We start from the raw sequence: 15,226 nt of genomic DNA on the forward strand, positions 1-15,226 counted from the left end.
ATTTTTATCATTAAACTGCTGCATGACTATCATCTTTGAGTGAAGAGAAAATGTTATAAAAAAGATGCCTTAAACAGTACATTTTGGTTTGGAATTCTGTAGAAAGTATTTTGGTTTAAAAAAAAGGATTTTGTCTGCTCTAGAGAGTTCTGGGGATGGAATTGTTTCTTGGCAAATCCAGCCATATAGATCTTACTGCTGTATGTAGAAGACACCACCTGTAGGAGCTGGAAGGTATCAGTGCTTCTCACATTGTAAAGCATTGGCCTAGGAAGGTGAAACAGTTGTCTTTTTGAAGGATTTTTTTTTTCTGCTGGTTCTTTGGGTTTTGATTTGATATTTTTAAGCTCCCTGGTTGAGTGTGTTGTCTTTGTTTTTGAGATCTACTGTATGTGTTGAATAACAAGCTATTTCCATTGTACTGTGCATTTTCCCATTAAATTGTTTGCTTTTAATATTCATACAATGTTAAATATGAGGTGACCGTACAATAGTTAGGAATTTCTTTACTTACAAAATCACTGGAAATGATTAAATTGCTTTTCCCTTTCCCCCAAGGTGCATTTTTCTTATTTCCATATAGTAAAGTTGAGCTTTTACAGTGCATAATGTGACATTTGGAATGCTTATCAACTGCATGTAAACATTAATAACCTGCACTTTTTTGTCTTAAGGTTTGTTGAGCTGTTTTGTTCACTGTACTTTTACTGTGATATGGAAAAGACTGCATTCTCTGTGCTGTTACTAGTTAGGAAAGAGAATTGCTTTGATTTTGTCTCTTGTTTACTATAGCTTCTTAAAGTTAAGCCTTGTACTACAGGTTGTTGGAGTACTCCTAGATCAGTGTTTCATAGTAGCCAGCAATAAGTAGTGCAAGTCAACAAAAACACAGCAAACTTAGGCAAAGTGTCCTTTATTTGAGATGCGAGTTCTTTCATGAGGTTTTCTTTAGGGTCACTGTTACCTAAAGTGAAACCTTTCTTACCTACAGACTTCAGATTCTGCTTGGAATCCTACCGGATCAATAAGCACATGTATTGTGCAATTGTCTTTACACTATAACAGTTAAACACAATCTTACTAAGATTTTGAAACCAGTGTCTGATTTATGGTCATTGGGTTTAAAAAGAAATCCACATGCAAATATTTTAAGACTTAAGAGGTGATCTTAGAAAAGACTAAGTGACTGTAAAGATGCTCTTTTTTGCATCTCACTTTACCTCCCCAAGCACCCTCCCAACCTTTCCTCCCTCTACTGTTTCATCCTTTCCCCACCCCTCCCCCCAGGTGCTCGGTACTTTACCAAGGTTCTATATCTCAGTGTTTTATGTTGGAGTTTTTCCTTGTTTTTTATTTTACTAGTTGGTAAACCCTGTTTGTGCTGAAATGAAAAAGGAAATGGTATATTTGACCATATGTGTTATTCATAGAAGACAGTATGATCAAATGTGCCAAAAACAAGCAAACAAAACTTAATTCCTGACAAGTATGCCTTATTTTTAATGATCTGCTTTGTCTTACAATTAAGGTCCAAGAGCTTGGTTAAACTATATTATTTGCCTAAGTATAAGAGAAAACTTGAAATGCATTGCAATATTGACGTTCTTTAAAATGAGAGACACTGTCAAGTAATTTAATCCAGAGATCAGCCACCAGATTTGAAATGCCCATATATGTGTGTGTGTTTGGTGTTGTTCGTTTTTTTTTTTTCTTTTAAATCACCAAATCTTTTTTTAAGCTACTTTTTATTTGTGCCTCCTATTTATCATGCTGATGTTAGAAGCAGCAGTCATCCAGCCACAGAGGGAGCTAAAGTTAACTAACCAGAACTGTAGAAATCATTATACATGCCTTTGACAACAAAGGAAGTTCATAAGAAAAGCCATGTCGGCTTTTCCTCTACTAGATACAGATTGAAGGTAGATGAATATTTGCCAAATGGAAAAGAGAGACAATGTGAGTCAGGAAAGACAAACTTTCCCAGCTTCCTAAAAGCCATGGAGAGTAGAAACCAAAACCCAACAGTGAAATAAAAACCTTGAAAGTCTCACTTTCTAGTCCCATGCAGGGGTTGAAATTTGACTCAAAGTGGAAAATATATCGATGTGTTTTTAGGTCTTCACATCTAGAGATGGATAACTATTCCAATTTGTTCAGGTAATGGAGAAAGCTGCTAGTAATTTTAACCCCTGCCTAAAGAAGACATAATTTCATTTGGGAGCAAATACTTATTGCCTTGAAAAATAGCACTGTAATAGCCTATGATAATTAGTTGTAGAATAACCTTTATCCCTTTTAAACTATGCAAATTATTAAATAAGTGTAAATTAGGACTCAATTAAAGATAGTTGATTATATTGCAATCAGATGGCATTCACAAACTTAACTGGAGCATATACAAATGAAATCTATTAGTCTAAGAGTTTTGTATGCTAACAGAAAAATATAATTTAGCTACCTATTCTAAAAATGGTGAATATTATTAATATTGTATAATAGGACTGGGAAGACTGCCTCCTTTTTTGAAGAGAGAGAGATTAAGGATTTTTATAATTGTTTTTCATCAAATTTTAATATTTTTGTCAAATTTTTAGGTATTTAATTTGTAAAACAGTTTGCTTTGTACTGGCATACAGAAAATAGGGTATTGATTTTAAACTTTTTGAAGCCAAGTGATCAAGTACATTTGTAATAAAAGTCAATGGATATATATCAGTTGTACTCACTGTTTTCATTTCTTATTCTTACCAACATAGGAATGCTGTACTTTTTCTGCAGGAACACTGAACTAAATTTGGGTGGAAGGGAGGGGAAAAGATAAGTCCATTGATAATGAGAATCTGGGTGGGTACCATGGCCCAAGCACTTTATATATAATCTTTAAGTCAATTAAGATTTGGTATATTAAAAAAGATGCATATATCAATTTTTTTCTTCCTGTTTTCATATGGAACTTGATGTTTGTGGGGGTTATCTCATTCATTGTTTCTTTGCTTTAACATTTTGCATTTGGCACTGTTGAAACTTTCTAAACATTTTTTTTTTTTTTAATGACATGTTGGGTTATATGCCAGCCATGGAGAACCACCATGGGCATGATTACTTATATCTCCCACACGTGGTTCACCCTCTCTTCTTCAATATTCCCACTCATTTTCCCATATCTCTCTCACACACACACACACACACACACACACACACACACACACTCTTCCAGATTATTTTTAAATGGAGAGTTCAGAAATTGTTGCTCTAGTTGTTTTCATAGCTCCACAATTCATTTTACTTTACATGTGAACATACTTTTAATATGTTCCCCATTAAAAAAATCAGATACCAAATCTAATGACTTTTTTGCAAGTTATTTCAATATCAGGATGAGATCCTGCTTTCTATGTAAAAGAATGCTAAAAGAAGCGAATCTTCAGCAGCTTAGGTTTGGAACAATTGGTGATAACTCTGAGTATAACATTTATAGTTGATTATCCTTAAATTTGAATATCTTAATAATTTGGAGCAATATATACTTCCTCATCGAGAGTAGAATGAATAGGAAAGAGATTTATCAGAATTGCTTAAGTGAATAAATTCACTAAAGTTATTTATGCAAAATTGTCTGTTAAAGTTTATCTATTTTTAAATCATACATTATAATACTTCTGAGTTTCTAAATTGCGAGTTAACTGAATTTAGACCATTTGTAATGAAGTACATTATAAAACTAAAATGATCATTGTTATTGAAACTACTGTTTTCACTCAGCAACATTAATTACTATAGAGAATTTGCAATATATTTTTAAGAAAAGCTGATTTTAATATTTGGGGAGTTATTTGATCCTAAAAACCTAGATTTAAGGCCTAGGCCGTTTGACAGGCTCTTTTCAAACAGAATTTTCATTATTATGGGCTAAGTGAAGATCATCTAAACTAGCATTAGCATGTCAGGTAGAATTTCATAATGCAAAAACAACCACGTGAAAAGTAAAAGATATGATTGGTTTCAAGCCAACAATTTGTCATCTTCCAGCTGCTAAACTGACTACCAAGTTTTGATGTTGAATGGTCTAGGCAATTCATGTCATTAGGAAAGCGGAGTATGGCAGAGGTCATTTGTTAGAAACATTTTTTCTTATAAAAATTTCATAGTTACTCATGTATTTTTATTTTGTCCCCATATTATGTTTGGTATTTGTTTTCTTTCTTTTCCCCTGATGTGCTTTGCTTTTGTGGAAAATTGTCTTGTTCGATAGGTAGAAACATGGTGGTGATCCTCTATGTAAAATAAAGTTAATTACAGACCCAAAATATTTCATTCATTTTGGAATTGGAAGAGTTTTGAATTTTCATGAAAGCATACTTTGTTTTGGTGATGATTAGGAATCTGCTTATTAATTAAAATTTTGTAGCATTTCATGGAAAAATTTAAGCGAAGAGTTTAATTTTCTTTATTTAGGGAATACTTTAATAATTCAAGAGCCTCCAAGTTCAAGGACCAAACCTTTATACTCTGGAATTTTGAGAATCATGGAAATACTCTTCTTAACATGTGTTTTAGTCTAAACTAGATTAAAACAGAAGGATCCGTGGAGGACTTAAGCTGTCCTTATTGTGAAGTAGCAAACTTACAGGACAGGTGACTTATGTATTCACCTGGACTAGCTTAACTAGTGATGGGCATCAGCTAATGAATTATTAGATACATGTTGGGATTAGGTCAGACTCCCATTTAGCTGGAGTGGATTGGCAATTTCCAGTGTAGGTTGTTGTTGGTGGCATTTGACCTACCTCCCTACCATCTACATTTGGCTTTTTTTCCCCTCCCATCCTCCTTTTTCCTTGTTTCTCTCTCCTTTATTCTTCTCCTTGCCATAGTCCTGCCAGTGACACTCACGCTTACCCTTTTAAGAGGGAAGTAAAGAAATTGCTGGCTCCTGCCTTAGGACATAGCTAACTGATCCCAGAAAGATTTCTGTATGATAAGATAATTGCGCAGTTTTTCTGAGTGCTATTTTCCCTATAGTCTTAAGTTGGCAGTTTGAAGGGCATTGAAATTGTTAAGAAATTTGTGAATTGAAGAGAGTAAGAAGTATGTGTATTTTAGGTAAGTTACTGGAGGCTGAGATTTACTGGTTTGGAAATTTGAGAGCAGAAAGGGAAGAACTATTTAATGTGTTCATGAATGGGAGTGTGAGTTATATAAGCGAATGGTTTGGAGGTAAAGTGGGAGAAATTGTTATTAGAGGTAGGTAAAGTTACTAAGATGGAGTCTTAAATGAGAGTTGTTTGCTAAGGACAATGAAGTTGATATTCACTAATGAAGTTTCAGTAAAGCCAGAGAAAATGGGTCCCTTGTTGGTTATGAGGAAGCTATTGGTCTGTAGCTAGTTGTTAGGATGATGATGCATTATACAAATCTATTTTCAGGTGTAAGATGTTTGCTTTTCTGGACAAATTAAGTAGCACAATTGTGGAATGACAGCTTTTGTGGTCAAAGCATGTTGGTAGTAGGGACTTACTATTTTGAGGGAAAGAAGATTAAGAAAATTTTAAACTGTTTCAGTTATCATTTTTAAACTATCAGAAAGTTTATTATACAGACTATTTTCCTGGGCTCATGTTACGGTGTAGTTTAGCTTTACTTTTCAATATTGTCCTAAGATCAAAGCATTAGATTTTCCAGTTCACAAAGATCCATATTGTGTTTGTTTTTAGAGAACCTTGAGCCTTTGGTCCACATTAATTTCTTACAAGAAGAGAATAAGCCAGGTAAAAACACTAAACTATAATTTTAGGTATTTTTAAAATTTTTTTTACACTTGCAGTCCCACCATTTAACACTGTGGGCCTTATGAGACCCTCAATAATATTATATTGCTGAAATTAGGTGACATACCCTCCCAAACTCTAATTTCTGTTTGTTTTCCCACTTTTCCTGTTACTTTAAAATCGTAGAATTCCCAAGTGTTCAGTGGTGGCAGATGTTAATAATATAATTTAGTGTATCTTGGAAGTTCTTATGTTCTTTGTAGGGTGAATTGATAGTGTTTAGATTTCTCTTCCCAGTATCCCAGGAACATTTTTAATTAGTTAAGATAAAGAATTGTTATAATATGTTGTTTTTAAATTGCATAATTCAAGTATATTTCAAATCTTTCTTAGTTTAATATCGACTTATTCTCAGTGATTCTGACAGATTATTTATTTCATTTTACCCAAATCTGTATGCATTAGTGGTAAAATTTCTTTAAAGATAGCTAAAAAAAGAGGTTCTGATTTTGTATCTGGAAAAGTAACTTTTTTTCCCCAAATATCAAGTTCACTAATAATAGCAGAATTCTTTTTATTATAATTTATTTTTTAGAGTTAGCACTTAGTATGCTTTTTGCATCATACAGATTTTAAATTATAATACACTTACATTCTATAACTTGTTCAAGTCCATGCAGAGCCTTGTTAAATAGCCTCTCCCTTAGGAATTGTTTTTTAAAAAGTGAATTCCCAAACCTAGTCAAGAACCAGTGATTTAAATGACTGCCTTTGAAAAGATTCCTTGAGTCTAGTCAATAGAGATAAATGATAGCCCATTTCCATGCTGCATACAGTTGTTAGGGTTTATAAAGTTGTCAATATATAAAAGTGCAAAAGCAGGAAAGATGTAAAGTTGCCTATAAAATTTCTAGTTTTCATTATTTGCACTATTTATCTTTGCACTTGATTTTTTGAAAGTTAAGACTAGTCACTTTCACTTTTGTTTCTAGTCTTTTCTAATTTCTTACAGAATTGTTTTCAATATCCCACCCAAAGCAAAACTTATATGCAATTAAATATGCTTTATAAGTCCAAGAAAATATTTCTTAGTGTTAGCTATGTAGAACAAAATTTTGTTTTGATAAAATTTTTAATATGGGCCTTTATTTGCCAATGTAATCCTTTGTAAATGTGAGCTTTATTAAACTATTTGAATAGACAAAATGAAAGCTTAGGATAGAAAAAAAAAATATATATATATATATATATGAAACGATGTCTTTGAGATCCAGCTTCTAGCCTGAGATGGCCTGGTTTTGGAGTGTTGATTTGTTTTTACTGAAGTCAATGGGATCTGAGTCTAGCTGGGTATTGGCTTAAAAAGCTGGAAGTGAAGTGGGTGGCAAGTGGCAGCTCCCTCTTTCATGTAGTTTTCCATAATGCTCATAGAGTTTCATCATGGTCTATGTGATATAACTGGTATTGAAATAATTACATTAAATGAGTATTCCTTTTTGGAATTCAAGGTTCACTCACTTTTTGAGGGGGGGAGGGTGGCAAGGGATAAGAGTCTTTATTTTAACTAGAAGCATTCTTATAACCTCAAGATGTGCTCTAGAAAGAATAGGAGAACAAGATGTGTACCTGTGAACTTATTTTTTGTCTTAGGTTGTGAAACACAGTGTTTAAAATTGCAAAAAAAAAAAAAAAGTTGATAGTTTTGTCAATAGAACAGAAATGTGTTTTGGCTAAAATTAATTTTTGTAAGTTATTTAATTTTTTTCATTTTATATTCCCTTTCCCATAGCCTTTTAGGCACTTCATACTTAAAACTAACAAGCAAGAGGCCTCTCTTTAGATCTGGTTTATTTTTGGAATGCCTGAGTGTGTTTCTGGATGGGGGTAGGGGGGGCAGAGGGTGGTGGTTTAATTCTTGACATGCTCTTCTCAGCATGTTTTGGTAGTCTTTCTGGATCTCATGTTTGCAAATTCTGTTGGTAATTCAGTGATGTATTGAAATGAGAAAGTCCTCTATGACATAGTGTGAATGTTTGTGGCTGGACTTTACTGTAGAACCTTGTGCTTTTGTTTTCAACTGGGATAGAAATTAAACTTCCATTTTGTTTAGATTTTAGGTTTATCTAGTGGAATTGTGCCCGGTAGTTGTCTAACTGTGGACCAATTTTGGGGGATGAAAGTTGACAAATGTGTATTTGACTCTAGATAATCCTTTACTCAAAATTGTAAATTAAGGGTTTGTAGTGTTAGAGTTGTCTTAAGTTTTAGGTTGTCAGATCTTTAAATGTAGATTATCAGCATTATGTTTATGAATTTCCTTAGGGAAAAGAGAAAAATTCAATCTCCAAACCTTTTCTTGGAGACTAAACTTACCATATATGGAAAATGAAAATATTTTAGAAAATGGCTTTGATTATTTTTAATGGAGTTTAATCAGCTTAATTAATTATTTTTCCTAGGTTGAAGCACTTATTTCCCAAATGTGAATAAAGGGAAAAGATCAGCAATTTGGCCCCTTTTTTTTGAGGCCAGTTTTAGTTTTCTGCCCCCATTTCCCAGTCCTAGTGTAAAATGAATTACGGGTATCCCTCTAAGTCCCTGTAACCCCTTTTTGAGATCACAGATACCTTTGATAATCTGATGAAAGTGATGGGCCCTCTCCCCAGATAAAAAAAATGCACATACATAGATAATTTTACATACAACCTCAGGGGCATCACACATCTTCTGAAACCCAAGTTAAGGATCTCTGCTCTAAGAAAACTCTATAGAGAAAATTGTAATGCAATTAATTGATAAAATAAAGAACTATTAGCTTAAAACATTTCAGATTGGAATTATTGTTAGATGGTGGCCCCTACTAGCAAAATGTGACATTGCAACCAGCTTTGCTAGACACTATAACATCCAGACAGAAGGAAAAAGCAATGTTCTGAGAGCTATTTATAAGGAGTTAGGGCATCTCTAGACGTGGGAGCCATTCCTGGTTCAAGGCAGGGGTCAGGGTGCCTAACAGCTTCTCGCAGGGTAGAGTTCAATAAACCACAATGCTCAGGATGCCAAGGGGTTAGCTATTATCTTAACCTCTTCCTCACCAAAAGATTTTAGTTTTGTCTGTTGGGAAAAAAGATGTCACTAGGAAAAAAAGATTTGCCTTACAACTTTGCTGGAACACATCAGTTTGGTGATGTATGGGACACCAGTATTATTTTTGAGAAGGTACATAAAACCAAAGTAAATTATTCTCTATGTAGAACATTATTTACTAGTAGCACATTATTTACTGTTTGGATGTGTTAGCTTTGACAATTTTTACCAGTAAATATTGATTTTATTTAAAACTGGGAATCCAGTTTATAAATAGGATAGTTGTTGTATCTGTCCTTTCCCCTATGTAAAGAACAGTTTAAAGATTTATGCATACTTTTTACTTTTCTCTCTTGATGCCATGGAATGGGGTGGGCGGGGTGGGGGGGAGATCTTTGAGTCAACAACTGACAAAATGTCTTCTCCAAATTAAAAAATTGAGAAACAGCACTTTAACTCTACACCATTTTAATGCATGTATTAGTTTTCATAATGATTTTTGGTGCATGCCTTTGGGCTTCTTCAAAAGTGTACAATAGGAAAGTATATTTCCTTTCTTAGAAAGGAGATTTTTTTCTACTTTGCAACTTGTGATTACAAAAATCTTCCTCTGTGGGAAGATTAACCATGTATTGAACTACTGAAAAGTATATATTTTTAGATATACAGAAGGAATCTACATGGAGCAGCATTCAGACCTATATAGAAACCATAGCATTCTGTATAGGACCAAAAAGGAAATAACATTAAATACTTAAACAGACTTTGTTGGGTAGAAATACCTTTAGATCTTGCATTGACTTCCAAAAAGAAAATACCACAGAAGTTTGCTGAAAACTTTTGTTGTTTGAATTTTCTCTGTCAGTGTATTTAGCCCAAATACAACAGCTTTGGGTTAACACATACATAAGAATCAAAAAGAAAAACAAAACAAAACAAAACAAAGCTAACTAAATAGATCAGTCTGGTTTGCCAATCCAGCTTAACTGAAATAAGTAAACTAATCACTTGGAACATGAAAAACTGTCCAACTCCTCTAAGGTTTTGACAAAATAACCTTGGCTGATGTGGGAAGATTCCCACTTTGATTTCTGACCTGACAGTGAAGATTCATGCTTGACATGATTTCAAACCTGACAGTGTCTGTTTAAGGAGCTATGGTACAGTTTGCTAATTCAATCCCAGATACCTGTTGATTACCTGTGAGATCTAGAGTCCAAAGTAGCCAGCAGCCATATCCCTGAGTGCTCTGTGCCCATCAGATCTCTTAAAGTAAGCAGGGTTGGGACAGGTCACAGCTCAGATGAGTGACCTCAGGTGCTGTGGACAGCCCCAGATTCAAGAATTGTATCTGTTTTCTTGGGAGTCATCACTGAACTAATGTCCCACATGGTGTTACTTACTGTAGACGCTCTCTCTTGGAGGAGGCCTAGAGCACACATCCTAATTGCTTGTGGTACTCAGAGAGGGGGTGCTAACTCTGAGGCCCTGGCCAAATTCCAGTTTAGGGATGTGGGTCTTCTTCTTGCCATTCTAATTGGAAATGTGCATCGCTTCCCATTTTCCCTGTTGACCTCAGTGCAAACTGCATTAGCCTGTTTCTTTGCCCTGGTCCCAAGTAAGATGCTGGTGTGTATTATATGGGCCAAGTTCATGCCTTATCTTAATGCACAAGAGTTGAGGAAGGAGTGAGCTCCATGTCAAAGTGCCCTGTAGTTGAAGCGTAAACTCTTGTGAGGCTTTGGAGATGAAATGGGCCCTTTTAGCATAAATTGGGGAATATGCACTAGCCGTAGGCTTCCAGCCATGAGGTGTGAATTGAAACCTATTTCCCTCTTTTCTTATAGCATGTTGAGAAAATCTGTTGGGTTTTCAGCAGTCAGGGAAGGCCGGAGTTCTGCAGCTTTAATCTGGGTAACTGAGGCTGGTTGGGGCAAGACTTTGGTTAATTAACTGGGTTCTCAGATGCCACAGACTCCGTGAAAAGTCACCATTATTTTCAATGGTTGTGATAGAATTTCCCCCCAGTAGCCATTATTTTAAGATTATATTGCAGAGTTGCTTTATTTGAGCTTTTCATGTATACACAATCCCAAACTGGAAGAAATAATTTTAAAAAATAAAAAAGGAATCCTGCTGTGAAAGGTATATATTACTCTAGATTTTTCTTACTGTAAATATTGTAAGATTGTAATACTGTCGATATTTTATTAACCAACAAATGTTAATCTATGTGAATTCAGACTTATTTTAAATGTGCTTCTTATTTACTGTGTGTGGTCCCTGTTGCTGACAGTATTAAGTTATATTCTGATGTAAGATTAACTTTATTAAAGAATGTAAACATTAATGTTTCCTTATGGGAAAACAAATAAAGTATAAAGAAGACAATTCTTTTCATTAAATATACTGTGTATTTACACTTGCTAGACCCAGCACCACTTATCAATTTAGTACACTGTTCAGAATTTTAGTTAACACAGCTGACATGGTTGTGCTCTGTTTTGAAAGTCTAAAAGGAGGTATTGTTGGAATATAAAGTTTGTATTTGTCTGCTGTGAATCATAATCTTGAAATTTCTAATCAAGTTTGTAAAACTTTTATAGTAAAACATTTTAATGACAATTTAAAAATTTACTTCTCTAAAGAATGGTCAAAAGAGTATCCTTTCAAAAATAGAATTGTTCTTTAATATCTTTCCAAAATGACTTTGGTTAAATGGACCAGATGTATATTAGTTAAAATTTAGGACAAAGTTGTGATATTCTTTGAGTTTACAAGTTAATCCGTATTGGAGATGTGCCAATTATACAGTAGAATATCATTAATTTGCACTGTTTGGGGACCCCATTAAGAATGCTGAATTTTGCCAACTAAGAAGTAAGCAAATGCAATTTAAAAAGTAAATTTGAGCATTCTGTATTAAATATGTGCAGTTATTATCACATGAAGAAGCGCAGTGTGTCGGGCTGTAATATAACCATACTTGCTGTCATGTTCTCCCATCTCAGTGCTGGGAACTCACCATGTGGAAACCAAGCAAATGTGTTGTGCATCAGCCGGCTTGAGTTTGTTCAATATCAAAGCTGAAACTAGCGAGGTCTGCTGTACTGCTTATTGAAGTATTGTGATTCTTTTAGGCATTGATTCTTACAAAATATATACTGTAACAGTATACTTTGTACAGATTTAAATTTTATTTGAAAAAATGAAATAAAGTAGGCAAAAAAATAAAGATGTTTATTTTTCATGTGACTATATAAACAGATCAGTCTTTTGTTTCAGTGTCTTTGGGGGGACCTGGTTGCTCTTGCATTTTTTTTTTTTCTTTGATAGATGGAAACTGTTTTTTGTACTTAGTAACAGGTATACTTGCCTGATCGTTAATTGGCTTCAAGCATTAAGTGTGCTCTCTCTCACACTGGAAAACTCTATTTTCTATTTCATTTTAAAACAAATTTATTTATTTCTAAAGATTTTATGTGAGTGACTTGCGTGTTTTCTTGAGTCAGTTTTTAAAATTCTCTGACGGCATGATGGTTAACCCAGCCATCACAACCAAGGAGAAAGAAAAACTTGTCCCATAAATCATGCCCCTTTCCCATGGAAGTTTTTTTTTTGTTTGTTTTCTGTCGTTTTAAATTTGAAATTGGTTCAGGCTAGTAGAAGAGCTACAAAAGAGTACATAACAAAACATGAAGAGAATCCTCTGCAGAAAATAGAGGTTTGTGCTTTAAAATAAGACCCTTTCAAAACTGCTTTTCTGGTGAGTGGAGTGGTAGGCAGAGAACGAAGTTACCAATGAAAATGTGCAGGAGTGATCCTTCAGAATAGTTTTAATGGGGTCTTCTTATAGGAAATTAGCTTATTGGACCAAAAAAATGGAGTGGCAGCCTTAGGTATATGACATTTCACCCAACCTTTGGGAAGTAGGGTTGGAAGTTTTATTTCTGGCTTTCTCCCCATTTTATCTTTGCTCATGCTTTCACTTACCTTCAGGCTGGATATAAGGAGGCTTGGAACAAGCAGTTGCAGGAACTTTATTCACACCATGGAAAATTTTTCAGTGGTATTTAAATGGATGTGACAGCAGTTACATTCTAAAGACTGATGTGTGGCCATAATAATATCTCAAGATCCTAGTATTACAGTTCCAGGCTTTCCTGGGTGAATCCCAAGAAAGTTTTACTGTTGTTGTTACTGGGTTTTTTTTTTTTCTTGCTAAAATGGCCCTCCTTTCTACATCTGACAACCATCAATCCAATAAAAAATAATGCAGAAACTTTGTTGTATGAAAACTTAAAACTGAGAGTGTCACTGTTTGGACATAGGAGGCGCAGAGCAAAGAAAAGTTTTCCCTAAGCTCTGCAGGGCCTTTGATTTAGGGGTCACACACCGAACAGGAGACCAGATTCCCTTCTGGGCTCTGGGTGGAATCAGACAAACCCCTGGATCCCTGTTCAAGAGTTGAGCTCTCTAGTTATGTAGGAGCTTGAGGTGGGAACTCTAGCCTTGATTTGTAGTAAATATAAGAGGATTAAAAATCAGAAGCCAGGCCCCTTCCTCACTGTGGCCTTCCTCTTTTAAAGATTCCAGATGAGACTATGGTTAAAGATGCCCTGTGGTCATGTTGAAGAGCAAGTAGTGAAGTTCTGCAGGGCTACAAGGGGGAACATCCCAGACTTGGGATAGTCTGTACTACAGGACAAAGCTTATAGTACCATTCGAGACCCTCAAGAAAGGTGCCCAGGATGTTCAACAGAACTATTTATCATTTTTATGTAGCACTTTGTTTTCTAAAGTGATGTAATTGTCAATCTCTTCTCTGCCCCGCCTCTAATAGATGTTAACTTTTATTTAACCATGTGGTGTGTCATTTACTTTGGCTCTTTTGCGTGGTTTTTAGAAATCTCCCTTGTTCCTAGTTCCAGCAACAGTTTCTTTCTAAGCAGACAGGACTTTCTGATTTAGAGTACAGGGTTTTGGAAGAGGTTGTGCTCATTCAGGATCAGAGGAAAGAAGAGATCTCTTTTTCAGTGTTTGACTGCTAGCTAACTTCAGGGCCAGCGCACATCACCACCGCTTTCCCTGCAGCACCATCCCCCACACTTCTGGGACTGGAGGAGGAGGAGCCTTTTTTTTTTTTTCCCCCTGAAAATGGGGATTCTACCTTCATATTGCAAATCTCCAGAGTGTTTTCAGTAATGTCATTCCAGTTCCCTACCAACACTGATTTTATTTCTTTTGATTTCTTCAAATCAGGCCATTTGACACTCAGGTTGGCAGTGAGGAAATGTCACAAAACAGAGTCAGTGAATGTTGCAGTGTTTAAAAGAGCGGGATATCCCCACTTACAGCCAATGGGATTGTCCAGTTAACCCCACCATCCTAGGAATCCTGACTGTCCTTGCATACCAAGTTCACACCTTTGCACCTTCCCCAACTAGCAGGAGTTTCTGTATCATTCTCCTGGGGAGATTGGCAGCAGCTCTAACCTACCCCACTTTTTTGGTCTCTGGCAGTGACACTAAGGGTGTGTCTGTACTGCTACCATCTTACATTTTTCCAGACCCACTACTTTTTATTTATTTGTTTAAACACTGAATGCTCAGAATATGAAAGGTTCCAAGCTAAGTTTTTTTATCTAGGTTTTTAAATTTTTAAATTTAATTCCAATACAACCCAAGAGATAGGCACTATCATTACCCCCATTTTACGGAAGAGGAGACTAAGGCACAGAGAGATTAAGTAACATGCCCAGGGTCACATAGTCAGGTCACAAGTCACAAGTCCTGGCGAGCTAATGTCAAAGCACATCCTTGGTCTCACTCTAGTGTATTGTCTTCCCCATAAGGTTCTGCCTCCTCTTCAACTTGTAGAGTCTCCCTGACTTTGCCTCACCTTAGGATGTATTTAGCTGAATGGCAGAGCTTATGTTCCCTGTATAGCTCAAAAGCCACACTTCCTGTTCTGAAGGTTGATTCATGAATGAATCCACATTTTCATTTCCCCCTCCCCTTTCATGGGGGAATGACTTACTCAGAGGAGGGCTGAGGAAAGCTGGCAAGTAGCCTTTCTAGGCCTCTCTCCACTGCTCTTGTTTAAGCACAGCCCTAAATACTATTCCTGCCTTTTCCCACCCTCACCACAATGGCTTGATCAAAGAGCTCTGTGAATGAAGCCCTTGAATTCTGTCTAGTGGAGTTGTTGATTTCTTTCTTTTTCCCAGATTATAGCCCCCAGCAGACACTCTGTCCTCCTTAAGGCAGACCTCCTATCTCGGCCCATCTGGCTTCTGATATAGGCTCAGAAAGGATCAGGAGGAAGTCTCTAGGAAAGGACCCCGGTCAGCCCAGATTCCCCAAACCTCC

General features: G+C 35.7%; 1 protein-coding gene across 1 annotated transcript; it reads left to right on the forward strand.

Annotated features, from left to right (window-relative positions):
* Nucleotides 1–2,793: 2,793 nt before the first annotated feature.
* On the forward strand, nt 2,794–12,123 carry IGIP (IgA inducing protein). The gene has a single exon (XM_049649361.1). It carries the CDS (start codon nt 11,784–11,786, stop codon nt 11,943–11,945), a length of 162 nt encoding a protein of 53 aa, XP_049505318.1. The 5' UTR covers nt 2,794–11,783; the 3' UTR covers nt 11,946–12,123.
* Nucleotides 12,124–15,226: the final 3,103 nt, after the last annotated feature.

This window comes from Panthera uncia (genome assembly GCF_023721935.1).
Source record: "Panthera uncia isolate 11264 chromosome A1 unlocalized genomic scaffold, Puncia_PCG_1.0 HiC_scaffold_17, whole genome shotgun sequence".
NCBI classification, from domain to species: domain Eukaryota; kingdom Metazoa; phylum Chordata; class Mammalia; order Carnivora; family Felidae; genus Panthera; species Panthera uncia.

Excerpts from the sequence above, each read along its gene's own strand:
- IGIP (XM_049649361.1), top strand. The coding sequence starts at position 11,784 with ATGTGCAGTTATTATCACATGAAGAAGCGCAGTGTGTCGGGCTGTAAT.